The sequence below is a fragment of the Phlebotomus papatasi genome, chromosome 1, assembly GCF_024763615.1.
Source record: "Phlebotomus papatasi isolate M1 chromosome 1, Ppap_2.1, whole genome shotgun sequence".
NCBI classification, from domain to species: Eukaryota; Metazoa; Arthropoda; class Insecta; order Diptera; family Psychodidae; genus Phlebotomus; species Phlebotomus papatasi.
Genome location: NC_077222.1, coordinates 85,212,045 through 85,231,179, shown reverse-complemented (window position 1 = coordinate 85,231,179; position 19,135 = coordinate 85,212,045). Strand labels below are relative to the sequence as shown.

Below are 19,135 nucleotides of genomic sequence, written 5' to 3'. Positions count from 1 at the left end.
GTCTCCTTCATGAATATTGTAAGCAGATTAGAGATCCGACTGTTGAACCCTGCCGAATCGAGAATCAAGTGAGAAAAAACTGCCCTGCAACTTCATCTTCAATGCTATATTTTCAGAGCATTAAGAAAAAATAGGTCAATCCGATAAATCTCCCTTCATTGGAGGGAATAATTCATGCTTTCTATCACACTGCCTTTCTAATTAATCTCCTCACAGTTCTTCCGACAATTTGACAACAATATCTTAAATCAGGGAGAAGTAACATAAACTATAGTGTCATGTTCGCAGTATCAGTGACAACAATACAGGATGTAAGAAAAAGTGTTAGTCACTTTGTGATTAATAATGACTCTTGTAAGTGAATTTTGTCAGACATTTTAAGTAGTATTTAGTGACGGTCTTTCACACAAGATTGTTTTTGTTATGAATTAGCATTTTTATTGTCGGAAAATTTATTGGAAAAAAAATTAAGAATAAAAATCAAAGTCATAAAAAATTTTCTCAAGTGGAAACACGTGCACCTTACGATAGTCTATTTAACATTGTTATACTGGAAAATAAAAGTAAAGATTTGTAAATTTCATCTGAGAGAGGTAGACTAATTGATCAAATGCAATATGATCCAATATATTGCATTTGGTGATTGCTCTTTATATCCATTTATCAATCTAATAATGGCTATCTCTAAAATAAAGTAAGATTATTTGACTTAAATTTAAATCATTTACTAACCCAAAATGAGGTGTGTATTATGTATACATATATTAATAAAATTTGTTAAGTTATCTAAAGTATAGAAAAAGCATTTTGCCCACAATTTCATAGATTTTTTTTTAAATAAATAATTACTATATAGGGGATAGGCTCATAATTTTGTCCAGTTTCTTATTTTGGACACCTTGAGGATAAAATTGGACACTAAAGATAAATTGATTAAAATGATGAATTGTTATTCCAATATTTGATGAATAATGAATTCTGTCTAAATATTTGTTCTTTCTGGAAGATTTGAACACTAAATACGTTAAATTTTGAATATGATTTGAGTAGAAATTGCTTTGTTGAAAATTCAGTGTGAGCTTACGAGAAATATGACAGAACTTCGTGTTTACTTCAGTCTTATTTAGCTGTGGTGAAGTACTAACAATATTTCTTCGCTTTTTTGTGTGATTTTATTGAATATTCATTGAAAATTGTGTTGATTCACGTTAATAGTGACTTGTACATTTAATCTGAAGTGAGATTTGCCTTGTCAATTAGATTTTTCGTGTGAAAAATTGGAAATTTTTAAGACATTTACCAGTGAGGTGATGGTTCTTATTTCGGACAGGTGTTTTTCTCACGAAATTTCGTGAAGTTTTAGCTTTTGTGGTGACTAGGTTGGAAAAATGCCTGGAAAAACAAAGGAGCATCATCTCTACGAAAGAGATGTAGCGAGAAATGCCTTGAAAGGCTCCCGGAAAGGTCAGGGAATGAGCGAATCCGCACATACTTGGAGTACCGAAGTCGACTGACTTTAATGAATGATATGGAAAGTTTCCGGGCTTCTTGTGACATTCCACGTTTCCCTTACATGAACAGGAAGAGGACTTGATAAGATTGGTTCGTGAAATGAAGAACAATGGGCATCCTGTTGATTCGGATTAGCTGTCCAAATTTACAGCCAAGTTGTCCAAATTAATAACCAAGTTGTCCAAAATAAGAGTCAAATTCACCTCAACATATCAATTAATTTTTAAACGAATTAAAATTAATTTTAGTAAAAATAAGATGATAAATAGCTTGCCAAGTTTCTAAATAACCCTTCTGAAAAGAGAGTAACAAAAAAAGTCAATTAGTATTGAAAATATCGCACTTCAAACTTGGAACATCGATGCTTATAAGCAGACTGGACCAAATTATGAGCCTTTACTCTATAACTCGTTCATTTTATCAATTCTTGAACAGTTTAATTCAAATATCTTTCCAATGGATACAAATTTACCAATTACAATTACAATTCAATTAATTAATGGAAAAAATATTTTATTCAATTCAACAGAAAATTTAAAATGACAAGTAAAAATATCAATTACAAAATAAATTTTGGTCTATAAAAAATTTAAAGGGTTCATATCTTTTTAATTTTTCCTTTGTTACTAAAATTTCAATATAGTTACCTATTTTCATTTTCACTGACAGTTTTTACCAAAATACGGCCCAATCTACTGCAGCCGGTAATAAATAGGGGAAACTGGGGCACCACCAAACACGGGGTAGCACCAAACACTAATTTTTATTTCTAAACTATTTGGACTATCTCGACCATTTCTTCAGTGGACAAGTATCCCTATAAGGTCTAAAAATTTTTATTAGTCTTGTCATCTGAAGTCGAATATCTTATTAAAAAATTGCAGTGTTTGGTGCTACCCCGTGTTTGGTGGTGCCCCAGTTTCCCCTATGCATTCTGGAGTCGATTAGGTCGATTAACCTATTATTTGGAATGATTCAATGTATAAAATTAACTTGTTCTTATGATAAATGTGCATTCAGAGTTCGAAATTTGATCCATCTCTTGCAAAAGGATCAAATTTGGATCAATTTGATCTTTTTATTTTTACCAGTAGTGTATGTTTAAGTGGAACTGAGCCATATCATAATGCAACTTGAGTTTTCAATCTACTTGTGCAGCTAAATTATATCACGATAAGGCTCAATTTTATGTAAAAATAGGTGAAAAATCCCAATTTCAAAGGTGTCCCACTTCCCCCTAACCAGCCACCAGTTGTGTTGTGTCTGGTTCTGATTACGTTCAAAAATTTGACTTCGTATTATACAAATTTGAAAGTTTATTTTATTCTCGAATTTAATAAAAAAAAATTAATTTCATCATATTTTAAAATAATAGAAAAGAAATTTAAATAAATATTTTCGAGGATCACCTTGAGTGTATTTGGATCCCACATCGCAAAATACCAAATGCATGATGAAACTAACGTACTGGCGATCCCCAAATCCGAGAAAGACGACAACGACCTGAAAGTTACCACCTCTTGCAATTTTTCTGTTTTAAGATATTTGAGATTAATCTATTAATAGTTGCTCTTGTATTGTCATTTTAATATTAATAATAATAACTGATTCATGTCCTTGTACAAAGATTAGTACAATAATGGGACTGTATTTTCTGAAGCAACAACACGAGGTGAAATACAGGAAAGATACCTATACAATTAAAGGTGGAGGGTATTCTCAACGAAACCATTCGCATTGCAACGATTACAAGAGTTTGTCTAAAAGCACCACGGTAAATAAATTATGTCCTTTGGCAGCAATTACTCCGCCACGAGCTAAAAGACAAGTAATTTCCAGGAAAAAATTGACAAAGACTTCAACAGAGCCAAGACTTACTCTATGGCCAGGAAAGACTGACTATCCCGGAGAAGGCAGAACTCTTGAGACAAAGATTCCTTTTTTATGGAGATCCAAATTCGAAAGCTTGAACGTTTAAATTGTTTGAAAAATAGATAGTCCAAAAGATAACAAGCAGCGATTGGGATTTTCTGCAAGACGACCTTAATGTGTGACTGTAAGGTATTCAATCAAATTGTTCCCCACTTGTGTTTTTCACTGTCTCCTGCAACTTGTGGTGTAGGGTATTTAATAACGGTCATTTACATGGGCCGTTTCAGGGTAAGACAAAGTTCAATTTTTTATGCCTCGTCTCAATTATAATAACTCCACAAATATTTAAATATCGATTAAGATTATTGTCTTATAATATTATAACCTTTTCCGTGTAAATTCCCTACAAAATAAGAATCTGAAATTCCACAGAAAATGTAAATTGCTTTAATAAATTATTGATTGTTGTCTGTTGAATTTTAATTTATTCTTGAGAATTGTTAAATCCCATGGGATGGAATCCGCAGTTAATAGCACGATAAATTACTGTTGGGAAGAACACGTAATTGTGGTAAAACCTCAAGAAGTATGCAATTTTCCCGAAAATCTCTGCACTTTCCCACCCACAGTTATGTTGGGATAAAAATGTCAAATGTACCTCTTCACGAAAATGAGAGAAACTTTAGAAAAGATTTCCCATTTTCTTCTTCATCCCGCACATCAAGGAATGCAAGAGAGATGTTGGATTTGAATGAGATGAAAGAAGTGGATGCTTTAACAACATTTAAATGAGAGTAAATGAGATCTACGTCTAGTCATCTCGCTCATTCTCATGAGAAAATTTGAAAACATGTTTACAAACAAAAGTTATTGTGCGCTGGTCATTATTCTTTATAAATAAATATAATCTCTCAATTCAAAGTCTTGCAGATCCTGAAAACCAGACTGAAAATAAAGGTAAATTAAACAAATATCGCATTTCATCTCCACCTTGAAGTTTAAAAATTTTAATGAAATGTGATTCAATTATGTAAATATTTTTATGGACGAATTAGTTTTTGAAAACCCATTGAAAACTTTGTTTTAACACCTTTACTGATGTTAGCATTAAAAAACATGTCTAAAAAAACATGTTTTTGATATAGGCTTTTCATGAAATTTACAGAAAAATCAAAATTCCCTGAAAAGATAATTCCATAAATATTTGAACGGGAATAGCTCTGAGAGAGAGCAGAACAAAGCCCACAGAAGGACGAGTGTGATTTGCAATAGAGATATCGTTCGGAGCAGGCAGTGGCCTCATCATAAGGATTCATGATGCACTTTTTGTTTGATTAATGGCAAAATTATGGTCTAATTGCCGTGCAGAAAATGCAGCAATGGTTAAAAGTGGAGGGATACGGCATTTGACTCTCGAAAGATAACAATGCAAAAATAAACACATCAAGCTTCGCCTCACTGTAATTAATTATTAATTTGAAAATGATTTATGAATTCAAATGCAGTCGTAGGAGAATTCAGGATCATTTCAGGGGAGAACAGAACGCACAATGCAATTCATGTAGTGTTGACATTCAGTCTAATTACACTGAAAATCACTGAGATTTTTTTTTGTTAACTCGTCCCTTATATTTTTACATAATCGTTACAAAGTACTTTTATACTTTCGAGGACCAACCCTAAGGACGACGACCGGAAAGTGTCTGAAGAAGGTTCGTTTTAGTAAGGACATTTAACTCGTGTTGAGGTTGTTTGACATTTTTCCACAAAGGTACTCATTCTCGTTAGTGACCAACTAGACCACGAATTCTACTGAAAAGTTTCCTCCGTTGCTAGAGTTTAGAGAACTTTAAATTTTAAATTTAAGTCATTTTATTCATAATGAAAAAATTTCTTGTTATATAATTTATTTCCAATCTAAGAATCTTGTATAATCAATAGTTCCAAAGTAAAAAAAAAATATTGTGCGTAAACTTTTCTTGCTCGAGCTTATGCTTTGAAACAAAAAACATCTAGAAAAGTTTAAGAGCTCTCATTACTATTTAGGATGACAGCAAACAGCAGCTTATGTAAAGCATATTCTTTAAAATTTTGAGAATAAATTAAGAAATGTCCCTCTTGACATTCCTTATTAAGCGGCGCTTTTTTCCAATTTTTTTAAAGAACACCGAAACAAAAATCAGACGGAAGCTCTTATGATTCTGAAAGAAACAGCAAACACATTGGTCTACTCAAAGTGGATTCCACAATTCTATCAGATAGTTCTTTCCAGGGCAGGGGTGTGACATTAGCTCTGTAAAATGCGACCAGTTTTAGTGTAAATTATTTCCTGTTTTTGTACACATTTCACGAGATACCTTCAAAACTACGTAGGTGGCCAATTTGGGGTTTTCGGTTGCCTCTTTGTTATTAAATTGGCTTTTATTTTGTATTAGTATTTTTTGCTAATTCATTTTACAATGACAGAAAACAGCTAATAAACTCAAAAGTTTTTTCAGCGCGCTAGAAACATATGAGAAACATAGGGAATGTCACGCCTCTGGTTCTTTCTTTCAAATTATGACTCTCTCAAATTCATATTATTTTTGTCTAATATACAAGAAATTAGCATTTTAAATATCATTTATGAATACATAATAATTTTTTATAATAAGACTCAATTTCTTATTTGGCAATTAATTTAAGTTTCTATTAAAATGTATATTAAGCCTGCCTTCAAAAATCCGAGACAGATTTTATATGACAAAGTTCCTCAATCTGTGGACTGTAGAGGTGATTTGGGATGAATTATTTTGCCACGACATAAATACTGATCCTAAATTGCTTTAATTTAGAGATGTATAAAAATCCAACCTCGGAAATATAAAGCATCCTTAGCATGGGCGTACCCAGCTAGGGGCAGGGGGGGGCAGCTGCCCCCCCCTAGAAGCGTAAAAAAAATTCAAAAACAAATGAAAAGCAAAAAAATGTGTTCAGCAAAAAAAAAATTAAATTTGATCAGTAAAAAAATTCAAATATTTCTAAAAATGGGCCTAATTTTTCAATTCATAGAGATCGAAACTTTCATGAAAATTCTACTGCTTTCGAAGTTATAAATAATTTAGTCACTTCTCAAATTTGATGTTTTACTGCTCATTTGTACAAACAGAAACTCAAAAACCATTAAAAGCCCAATAGAGGGAGGGAAGGGCAAGGCTGTTGCCCGATCTGTACTACATACAAAAATTAAAAAAAGTTAAGCGTTTTTTTGCATATAATTTACCATATAATATGTTATTGAGAAGAAAGCAAGTTTCTCAAAATGATTCTACCAATTTTTTTTTATAATCTTCTCCTTAATGGCCTATACACATTGGGAAGAGTTTTTGTCAACAATTGCATTTTTGACAGAATTTTAACGTTTCCACCTAGAGAAGTGCAGAAAATTTCCTTCAAAAAAGCATTTTTTAAAGAAAATTGCTCCCAATGTGTAGAGGCCTTAAGATATCTTAGAAACTTGACGTGATGGACCTCAAGTTTCTTCGGGAGATATGTTTAACACTTCGTAGAACCCTAACTAAAAGTGTCACGGAAGGACCAAGTGGCAGCCGCTGCCACTTATCGTATTTTACATAATATTTTGATATTTTTAATTACATTTTAACATTCGGAGCTTTAGTCAGTTCTTTTCTGGTGTCTGAACCAGAAATTTCATTTCTTTGGGTACTGTATCTAAAGATTTTTAACCATTCGATGTTTTCATCTTTATCAGAATCATGGAGTCAGGGAAAGTGGTGTGCCTTTTAATACGGCAGCCTTTGAATGTTTCAATTTTTCTCTTATTTTTCAAAGGAAAAATTCTACTTTATGAACAATAGTTAATACTATTAACTATTTTCTATTAACTTCGCTTAACAAAATGGATTTTTAGCTTTGGGAAGTAAGAGAAAAATTGAATAATTCCCGAAATTATTATATTTCCCAATTCAATATTTCCCATAATTCTTCTCAATAATTTGCAAAAACACTTTCAAATTGTTCTTTTAAGGCTTTTATACACTAACAATCAAGAAAATTACATCTGCAGAACATCAACTTCTCATATAAAATGCAAATGGCAGCAACTGCCACTTGGTCCTTCCGAGTGCAGTTTTTTGTTTTTGCAATATATTTACATTAATATTTAATTTTTATTAAAAATTTTATAACGAAAAAATAGCTAGATAAATTCTGCACGCATTCAATCAGGCGTCCAGGCGAAATGATATATTCTTCAATATAAAAAATTGAAAACTAAATTAGCAGCGGCTGCCACTAGGGTCCTTCCAAGTGTTAAAAAAAAGCACCAACGACTCCGAAAGTTTATTTGAAGCCATCAGATTTAGCAGTCAGAGGTGAAATTTAAGAATATGTAATTAAATCTGGGGTCGTACATTGACTTTAAACTTTGATCTGTTGAGGGGCTATGCGGATCAAAAAGGTTGAAAATTGCGTATTTTCTAACTTTTTCTTCTCAACATAATAAAAAGTCTATTTAAGTCAAGCTCCTAGGCATATAAAAGCATAACATTTAAACTATATTTTTTGACATTTTATTAAAAAAAGAATAAAAATTCGGCCGTTGTTAGGACCTGATTGTCGGAAAATTTAATACAAGAATATGATTTTCGACGTATTTTTCACCACATTCCGTCTTGCAAAAGAAATTGTTGTCAAAGCAACAAAAAATCCTTCGTTCAAGTTAATTTAACTCAGCGTTTATTAGGAAATAATTTGTTTTTTTTTAATTTTCTTTTGATTTTGGAAATACTCAGAAGAATATCATTAATTATCTAAAAATTGATAGTCCCTTTTTGCCTTGAAGGGTATCACGAAACGAAATGTTAAATGTTAAATGCTCACCGTCACCGCCAATGCCTAACCGTATTTCGTTAATTTGCGCATTTTCATTGCAATTCTTACGCAAATTCTCAATTACCGTGTTACCTTATCTCATACTTGGTGACACTGGGTGAAAATAGTATAAGAAAATTGAATAAATAAAACGAAAATGCGATAAACGGTGAGCAAAAAACTTCACGAAAAACTGTAGCAAAAAATCCTACAGTTTTTTCCACCGTTTATCGCATTTTCGTTTTTTTTATTTATTCAATTTTCTTATACTATTTTCACCTAGTGCCACCAAGTATGAGATAAGGTAATACGGTAATTGAAAATTAGCACAAGAATTGTAATGAAAGTGCGTAAATCAACGAAATACGGTGAGCATTTTACTGTCAATGTGATTCTGCCCTAAATATGAACTAACGGAATGCATCCTTGCTGTAGTTATTTTGTAAAAAGTAGCGAATAATTTCTAAAAATTAATTTTATTTGTGGCCAATGATATGGGAGATAATACACTTGTCCGAGGAACACTGATGACCGTTCCTTAAGAATACCTACAATTTGGGCATAGGCTAATCTCTGGTGAAAAGTAGGACCATCTTATATTAATTTATAGATACTTTTCATCCCATTTTATGTTTAACGTTTTTTCAAAATAAATATTATGTACCACCCCCCCCCACCCGCGAACAAAATTTAAGACTCAGCCCCCCCCTAACTGAAATCCTGGGTACGCCCTTGATCCTTAGCATTTAAAATGTTTATGAAGTGTTTCATAAATTATGAAATAAAAAAATATATACATTTTTCAATTAGAAAAATGCATATATTTCATTGAACTTGAAAACTTTCTATTAGTCATTTTCGAGGTTAGGTTAGGTATATAACCTCAAATTCCAGAATAATCCATTATATCAGAAAAAATTAAGGACATAACGACCAAAAAAATATATAGTTAAAATTTATTCTCAATAACCTGTGTCTATGCCCTTGTGGTCAGAAACTAAGTATTTTTTACTAAAATTTTCAATTTCACTTAATATTTTGCGGTAGATTGCACAATATTTTAGTAAAACTTAAATATGGTGAATATCAAAATAAAATGGCCAACGCAAATAGAAAAATTCATAAAAATTATTAAATATTCATAAACTGTTATCGTAAAAACTATTAAAATGTTGTTCTTTCATATGCTTAAAAGCTCGATTTTTTTTTTAATTTGTCGAAAAAAAAGATGTAAAGAAACTATGCTGCTTCTTTCAGTCTGCCAGACCCCTTAACTCTTTCGCGTCATTAGGGTCATATATGACCCGGGGAAAAAACAATTTTTTTTGACTATTTACATTAATTGAAATCTATCGGTTTGTGCACGACATCATATGTAATATTCTTGGCTAATTTTCTCAAGACTCCAGATATTCAGGAAAAGAAAATATTTGAGATCAAAAATCACTAATTTCAAACTTTGTGAAATGACTTTTCTTATTCAAAATTTTTTATATTAATTTTTTTTCAGCAAAAAGTTCTTTAGAAACACAAAATAGAATATCCAAAGTTTGTATATTGCATATTTTGATATAATAAGCTACTCTCAATTTTCCACTGGTAAAAATAAAAGGGTCAAATTGACCCTTTTCCAAAGGATGGATCATATTTGACTCTTTGAAAGGGTCACCAGGTACCCTTCAAAAGGGTCACGGTTTTGACATCTATTTAATTCCGGAATAAACGAATAAAAAAACAATGAAAAAGTGATCTTTGGTGTTCGCTCAGATGAGAGAAATATGATATCAGTAATAAGTTTACAATAAAACATGATTATTCGTGATAAATGTGCATACTAAATTTCAAGAGATACAAAAGTGAACCTTTCAAAGGGTCAAATACGATCCATCCTTTTGAAAAGGGTCAATTTGGCCCTTTTATTTTTACCAGTGTTCAGAAAAACGTGTAGAATTTTCCGGGTCTTATATGACCCTATTGTCGGCAAGGGTAACAGTTTATGAAGTGTTTTCATGCCAACCAATGTAGTTGGGACAGTTGGGACATTGTTTTTCTTTGTGAAATCCAGAAGGAAAATATCTTGCTCCTGGACATTTCATCTTATATCTGATGAATTATACCATATTTTGCAATATTTTAGAGTATTCTGCAAGCGTCTCATATTGTGCAATTGTATTGTGTGTGAATAAATATGTGGATAAGTTTATTTTTGCCAAATACCACTCAAAATAGTGTGACACTGACTGTTCAAAGGATTACCAGGAAGATTCCTTGAACACCAGGAGTACAGTGTTCATCAAGACAATCCAGTTTGCCATGGTTTTGGCCAAATTAATAACTTCAAGCGAAAAAAAAACTCTTAGAAAGCCCGTGATATAGATTTTGAAAATGGTATGCACACTTCCCTTGAGGACAATAGGGTCATATATGACCCGGAGTTTTTCCGAGTTTTCACGCAATGGAAATTTTTTCCTCTCAGAACTATTATATCATAAAGCATTAGGAAAAACTCAATTTTACATGAATTCACTTGCTGAATAAAAGTGTAATGCGAAAGAGCTAAAAGCTGAGATATTGAGATCTAAATCAGAAGAAACACAATAAAATTTTACCGTAACTTCCATAATTTATAAAGCAGTAACTTCCAATGGAGATTTTGAAAGTTTACGACAATTTTCTAAAATGCATTATATCATTTCGAATTATCCCAGTGATAATAAATACATTTATTTGGCTAAATTAGGTACAGTAGACTCGCTAATTCGGCTCTTTTAAGATCGGGCTACTTTTTAATTCGGGCAGCGGTTACATTTGAAAAAAGTTTGTTGTCATTTTTCAAGTTTGATTATGATTATCAAATGAATCAAATATGCTCAAATTTGGCATGGTTTGTCTCAGTTTTGATATGATTTTGCATTATTGAGGGATTTTCATCCAATTTACGTTATATATGAGTGTGTAAACTCAATATCTATATGCACATATGAATAAAAAATCGTTGCATTTTAAAAAGTTTGTCGCCCGAATTTCTGTCCAATTCGGCTGACATTTCGGTCCCATATGCCCGAATTTGAGAGAGTCTACTGTAATTAAATTGTTATCCCTTTTCCTAAAAGCTTTTATTTCATAATTTTTATTGAATAAATTTTGTGTCTCGCGTCGCTTTTTTTGTTTTGAATTAATGACAGATGAGCAGGGACCATAACATATTCCCACATCCCACTATCTTTGAATATTTGGAAAAGTATGTGACCATTTTATTGAGAAATATTACATTTTTTTGCTGTAAATTACAAGCAATGCAAGTGAGCAAAAGAAGTTACGGCAAATGCGGATTAGAGAAAATTTTGTATGGATGGAAATTTGTCGTAACTTATTCATCAAAAATGGAAGTTACAGTAGACTCTCGCTTATCCGTGAACTCTTTTTCCGGGTGACATAAAAAAAAATCCGTGAGGCAGTTGAATTTTCAAAATTTTGATGACACATTGTTCCTGTTTTGGTTTTTTTTTTGTTAAGCAAATGTGCTCTATCTACTGTAATTCTTAGTCACTGTAACTTTTTTGGACAGTACGCATGTTTAGAGAGACTGTCGGATTCAGTCGCAGGTCAGGATTCACTCCATAAATTTTCAATGTAAACAAAAAAATCGTTGGATTTCAAACAATTTGATGAGTATCACTCTCAAAATCCGTATGACATTTGGTCCCGCTCTCACGGATAAGCGAGAGTCTACTGTACGATAAATTACCGATAAATTTTAAATAATTAAGGGCACTTACGAAAATTTTTATTTAAAATATTTTTTATTGGGCTTTTAGGTTTCTTTTTCTCAATTGCGTTTAATAAACAAAATTACGCAGATTCTGAATAAGTTATATACTCAAAATCGCAAAAATCACGTTACGACAAATGCTAATTTAACTGACGACGATGCAAATCTGCTCGGCGTTTTTGCTTACGGCTCTATATCTTCAGAAATACCTCGAATTGGCTTCTGGCTTTTTTGTGGTATATCCTTAGATAGTTTTTCTATCGATTTAAACAATATAAAAATATACACCACTTTTGACTTTTGACCTTTTGACATATCTCCCATTTTTTCTGCAGGAAAAATATTCTTCAATTTTAAAAGGGACAGATAATCCTAACCGGCTTATGTAGGTGAGATTCTTAACGTGAGCTAACTCGGAGTGCATGCAAATTCGATTTGATGCTGAAGTAGGGAGACGCCATTCAGTTATCTTGAATCAAATTCGTGAAATTATACAAATTTTGTATTTAGGGGAGACTGGGGCACATGTAACCATTTTCGATAGATGCGAATTTGAGGTGATTTTCCAAGGACACCGTGATTTTTTGGAAAATATTTCTTAGCTCATGTTTTACCCTTGGGTATAGGCAATTCGTCGAGGGTAATGCGGATGCTGGAAAACAATTGAGTTTTCCATAAAAATAAAGTTTGTGTCCCTGTGCATTTTTCTCTTTTCACAAAATACCTGGGGTAGAAGTAACCACTTTCTGGGGAGGATGTAAACACCTTTTTTCCCACCCTTGAAATTAACTTTGCACCACTCTCGATTATTTTAATTACTTAAGAGATATATAAAGACTGTATATTTTTCAAAAAATCACGACACTTCTTACAAAGAATAATTAAAATAGCAAAAAAACTAAAAGCATGCATATCAAAGACATTTTTCAATGGATTTTCCCCATATTTTGACATCATGTGACTTTTTATTTAACACAGCGCCACCAATTTTTTTCGTAATCTATGAATTATAGATATTTCGCATGAAGGTCAATTTCCCGCTCTTTTACCTACTCATTTTGTGAAATTGAAATTGCCTGATTACATCTACCCCAAATGCTGTTTTCTGACCAATTATTAATTCTTTTGAAATAATGAGAATCTCAATTTGTCTAGTAAATGCATAAATATAATCCTAAAAGATGTAGGAAAGAACTGGTATTGCTACATTTCGATTATTTTACACAGTTTTTAATTTCCAGGTGGAAATCCAAATGACCAAAATAATTGAAATATCAACATTTTCGGGAAAAATGATTTTTATTTTTAAAGTATTAGGATTTTATTGACTAATTCTTCTGTGGACATACATCCCCATGGTATCTATGAATGCTTATGGGTTTTATCCTCTGGAGTCTTAAAATTAATGAAAAAAATCACAGTGTTTACAACTACCCCAGTTTACTACTGCCCCAGTTCCCCCTAAACCAAAATATCAAGGATTGGGATGAACTGACAGAAAAGTGATATATGGGTGAAATGTAGACCAGAATGTTCTCTATAATTTTCCCATAGAACATGATCTCATCGATTACTCAGAAGCCAAGATAAGCGAGGTTTTTTGTTTCTTAACTCGTTTTTTCATCCAGAGTTCCCCAAGTAGTCATTTGTTGAACGTCAACTATATCAAAGAATTGTTGTATTTTGTGGGACTTTCCATTTAAAACCCTATTTTAATTGTCTTGGTGGAGTAGAGGCAGTCAAATTGGCATCTGAGTGATTTCAAAGCGTTATTATGGGAAAAATCAATTTTTTCACACTTAAACGGCAAAATCGGAGTGATAGCGTAATCTGAGCGGAAAATGATGTATGAACGAAATGTAGAGACAAATGTCCTCTACAATTATGTCGAAGTAATCATCAAAATCGGTTCAGCGACAGTCGAGATAATTGAGGTTATGTGATATTGAAATTGGTTTTTCGACTGTGGCACCCCTGGTGTTGGTCCCACGAAGTTCAAATATTTTAGAAAGTTGTAGCGTTTGATGAGATCTTTCGTTTAAGCCCTCATTCATCAAAATCGGTCACATAGAACCGGAGATATGATTTTTTGAATTTTGTGAACTTTGACCCCTCATATCTCCGGTTCTATTGAAACCACAGCGCACTTACGCACCATTTTGGAAACGTCCTAGACTGGACTACAACATACTAAAATTTCATTAACTTGCACAATGCCGTTTTTGAGAAAAAAATCTTTGAATTTCGATGAATTTTGACGCTATCACAGCGCCACCTGTGGTGACTTTTTGAACTTCCATCTGAAAGTGCTCATCGAGACGAAACCAAAAACCCAAAATTTAGCTCAAAATGTTAATTAGAACCGGAGATAGAGGCCGGTCAATATTCGAACTTTGACCCCTTATAGCTCGGGTCAGGGATTATGCATCGACTTAAGTATTTTTTTGTTTGATAGGTATAATCAGCGGCTATGACATATTAAAATTTCAGTCCGATGCACAAAGGAATTTTTGAGTTATAGTAGACTCTCGCAAATTCGGCTCTTTTAAGATCGGGCTACTTTTTAATTTGGGCAGCGGTTACTTTTGAAAAAAGTTTGTTGACATTTTTCAAGTTTGATTATGATTATCAAATGAATCAAATATGCTCAAATTTGGCATGGTTTGTCTTAGTTTTGATGTGATTTTGCATTATTGAGGGATTTTCATGCAATTTACGTTATATATGAGTGTGTAAACTCAATATCTACATGCACATGAATAAAAAATCGTTGCATTTCAAAAAGGTTGTCGCCCGAATTTCTGTCTAATTCGGCTGACATTTCGGTCCCATATGCCCGAATTTGAGAGAGTCTACTCTATTGTAATTAAATTGTTATCCCTTTTCCTAAAAGCTTTTATTTCATAATTTTTATTGAATAAATTTTGTGTCTCGCGTCGCTTTTTTTGTTTTGAATTAATGACAGATAAGCAGGGACCATAACATATTCCCACATCCCACTGTCTTTGAATTATTTGCAAAAGTATATGACCATTTTATTGAGAAATATTACATTTTTCGCTGTAAATTACAAGCCATGCAAGTGAGCAAAAGAAGTTACGGCAAATGCTGATTAGAGAAAATTTTGTATGGATGGAAATTTGTCGTAACTTCACCAAAAATGAAACTTACGATAAATTACTGATAAATTTTTACAGTAGACTCTTCGATATCCGGCTGACTGGGGGACAAAATGACATTTAGGTTTTTTGAATGATCAACGGTTTTTCTATTTTGTGCAGTGTGAATTTATTTTCTGTCTGACAAAGAAAAAGAGAATTTTCTTCATGGTGTGCTTATGTTTCATTTTTTATCACAATTATGTATTAAAAACTTCGATACAATGTCAATAATACTTTAATTCACTCTGGACTGGACAAACTTCATGTTTAGTGAAAATAATTTTGAATATATCAACCGCCAGTGTTTGGCAGCTGTCACCCGGATATCGAAGTGCTGGATATCGAAGAGTCTACTGTAATAATTAAGGGCACTTACGATAATTTTTATTTAAAATATTTTTTATTGGGCTTTTAGGTTTCTTTTTCTCAATTGCGTTTAATAAACAAAATTACGCCGATTCCCCAAATAAGTTAGTATATACCCAAAATCGCAAAAATCAAGTTACGACAAATGCTAATTTAACTGACGACGATGCAAATCTGCTCGGCGTTTTTGCTTACGCTCTGTATCTTCGGAAATACTTCGAATTAGCTTCTGGCTTTTTTGTGGTATATCCTTAGGTAGTTTTTCTATCGATTTTAAACAATATAAAAATATAGACCACTTTTGACCTTTTGACACTCCCCCGTATTTTTTTCTGCATGAAAAACATTCTTCAATTTTAAAATGACAGTTGATTAGTGAAAATTTGAACTGTTCGATAATTCTCTTTCACGACAGCAACGCCCTTTCGTTAAATTTTTCTAACCCCATATCTACGTTTGTCAAAATCACATGATTTCTTGGAAGGAAAACAAAAGCGTTTGTGTTTTGGATTTTGCATTTCACAGCTAAGGCACAGAAGCTATTTAGTTGAGCTTGGAGAGTAATATCCGGTCAAGTGATAACAAAAATTTGCTGATTTTGTATAATTTGTGCCATCTTGCTTCTTATTAATCAGTTAATAGAAGAAAACAGCATGGAGAACATCGAGAACTATTACCAACAAGCAGCACGTCTCCAAACTTTTGATTACTGCCCACATAATCTGACTCTGGAACGAACGGAGAAATGTACTTTGGCCAGGATGGGATTTCTCTACAGGACATCAACTAACACCATAGTGTGCATCAAGTGCCAGGAATCTTTCGCTTTCGACACTTTTGAAGTGAGTTTCTTCACAAAGTAATTTTTTGGAGGATACTGATAACCCTGATAAATAACATATTTACAGGCTACCTTGCAGCACGTTTGTGGGGCTACTTCCCAGAACTGGGATGACCTCAATATTCCTATTCCGTCACCCTGTACGACTGATGATGAGAATTTGGCATCAGAAACATTTCGGTTGGAGACTTTCCTCAAGTATCCACTGACTCCGTCGCTGTTGGACGCTGAGAGGCTTGCTTCCAGTGGCTTCTATCATGACAAGCTTCCTGACCATATTAAATGCTACGCATGTGGCTTTGGGCTGTGCTATGTGACCAAAAATCCCTTCGAACCATCGTACGCAATTAAAGCTCACAGCACCTTCTCATCGCAATGTGAGCCCCGAGAACGGGACCAGAATCACAAAATTACCAATTTCCTCAACTCCGAAGGGGGCAAATACCTCCTTGATGCTGGATATGCTGCGAATTCCATCAAAAGCATCCTCAAGAAGCGCATTGCCAACAATGAAGGACTGACAGTTGAACAGATCACCCAAGATATTCTCACTATGCGAGCTATGGCCAAAGATGAAGAAGCAGTAAGTTGGCAAAAACCTTCCCGGAAGACCAGGAAATAATCCAGTTTCCTCTTTTTCTTTCAGCTCATCAACACGATTGAGAACTTGAACATTATGAATCCGGAAGACAGTGCATATGATAATGGAGCTCTCGTGATGGATCTTCTCAATCAGGCTCAGCTTGAGAATGAAAACCTGAAGGAAGGCAAACTCTGCAAGATCTGCCTGACTGAGGATGTTGCAATGGCCTTCATTCCGTGTGGACATTTCAGTGAGTCATCCCACTTATCTTTCTTGATAACATAAAATGAAATTTAATTGCTTTTCTTTTTCTTAAAAAAAACAGTTGCCTGTGAGACTTGCTCTAGGACTCTCCAAATGTGCCCAATCTGTCGCAAAAACATCGAAAGGGCTCTCAAGATTTTCCAATAATAGAACTGTGAGGATTAAAGAGATTTATAATAGATTTTCAAGTATTTTTGATAATAAATTTCTATGAACTTTTGCAACGTTTATATCGCTTTTTTAATCAAAACAAAATGTCCGAGGTGACTACGTTTAAAGCCAATTTTACGATTTTTAATCAAAAATAGTGGAAAGGCTCATAATTTTGACCAGTTTCTTATTTTGGACACTTTGAGGATAAAATTGGACATAAAAAATAAATTGATTAAAAAGATGGATTTTTATTCCAATATTTGATGAATAATGAATTCTATCTAAATATTTGTTCTTTTTGGAAGATTTTAACACTAAATAGGGTAGATGCTCCTAATATCAAAACGCTCTAAATATCGATCAAGCGATGCTTGTTATATCGACTTCTCTTTCAATTGATGGATAAAAAATACAATTTTTCTGCATGAACTTTAATATTATATGATTGTTTAATTATTTTATATTTCACGATGTCAAATGAAAAGTTTCACAATTTTCCCGGTAATATTTGCACAAGAAAAGTGATTTTTAAAAATGTGTGCACAAAAAATTACAATAGTAGCCATTCCAAAAATTCATTTTGTTGCCATTTGTCTTAAGCAAATGCAGTCAGTTTTGTCAGTGAATTGAACAGTTTGTGCACTTCTTATCGATACAATTAGTATAGATATTGGAAGCCAATTAAGGATTGAAGCTTACATATGAAGATTTCATAGGTAAGTGCTGTTAGTTCGTCAGTTAAATCAGCATTTGTCGTAACTTTCTTTTGATAACTTTTCAGGAGACGAAATTTTCAGTTCAATATTATTTTTCTTAAAAATGAGCCCCGAATGCGATACTTTTGAGTCAAAATAATAAAAGTGGCACTAATAAACTGTAAGTTAACTCGAGAAAATCTTTATAAAATTATTTAAAAGCTGCAATATTGAGAAATATGTAAGAAGAAACACAATAATATTTTATCGTAACTTCCATCGTTTATAAAGCCGTAACTTCCAATGTATGGAGATTCTGGAAGTTACGACAATTTTCTAAAATGCATTATATAAATTTGAATTATTCTAGTGATAATAAGCGCCTTTATTTGACTAAATTAGTCAATAATACTGTTATCCCTGTCCCTAAAAGGTTTTATTTCATAAGTTTTATTGAATAAATTTTGTGCGCCACGTCGCTTGTTTTGTTTTGAATTAATGACAGATGGGTAGGAATTTTTTCTCGCAAATATTGAATTAAAATGATTTCATGTTACACTATTCGCACTTTCTTTTGATATTTGGAAGAGTTTGTAAACGTTTTATTAAGAAATATTGCAATTTTGCTGCAAATTACAAGCCACGCAAGTGAGCAAAAGAAGTTACGGCAAATGCTGATTATTGCAAATTTTGTATGGAAATTTATCGTAACTTCCCCAAAAATGGAAGTTACGACAAATTCTGATAATTTTTTTCTTAATTAAGGGCACTTACGATAATTTTTGTTTAAAATAATTTTTATTGGGCTTATAAAAGTTTCTTTTTCAGAAGTGCGTTTAATAAACAAAATTACGCTGATTCCAAATGTGTATATATTTCAAAATCGCAAAAATGAAGTTACGATAAATGCTGATTTAACTGACGAGTTGAGCGTAATAAGAGATTTTCTGTGATCAATAACCTCAAATTCTGATGTGTGGAATATTGATCACTTTTTTCTTTAGCAAAAACACCAAAAAAAAAAAAACGCCTGACCGGGATGAT

At 32.8% G+C, this 19,135-nt stretch overlaps 1 protein-coding gene across 1 annotated transcript; it reads left to right on the top strand.

Annotated features, from left to right (window-relative positions):
- The first annotated feature begins 16,009 nt into the window (after positions 1–16,009).
- LOC129797887 (baculoviral IAP repeat-containing protein 8-like) lies at positions 16,010–17,471 on the top strand. Its single transcript, XM_055840758.1, has 4 exons — positions 16,010–16,397; positions 16,464–16,979; positions 17,043–17,229; positions 17,305–17,471. The coding sequence occupies exons 1-4, from the start codon at positions 16,209–16,211 to the stop codon at positions 17,388–17,390; spliced, it is 978 nt and encodes a 325-aa protein (XP_055696733.1). The 5' UTR covers positions 16,010–16,208; the 3' UTR covers positions 17,391–17,471.
- Positions 17,472–19,135: the final 1,664 nt, after the last annotated feature.

Bases quoted from the DNA above. Each gene is read 5' to 3' on its own strand.
- LOC129797887 (XM_055840758.1), top strand. From the start codon at position 16,209: ATGGAGAACATCGAGAACTATTACCAACAAGCAGCACGTCTCCAAACT. The intron at 16,398-16,463 runs GTGAGTTTCTTC...ACATATTTACAG, and splicing joins TCGCTTTCGACACTTTTGAA to GCTACCTTGCAGCACGTTTG. The intron at 17,230-17,304 runs GTGAGTCATCCC...TAAAAAAAACAG, and splicing joins CATTCCGTGTGGACATTTCA to TTGCCTGTGAGACTTGCTCT.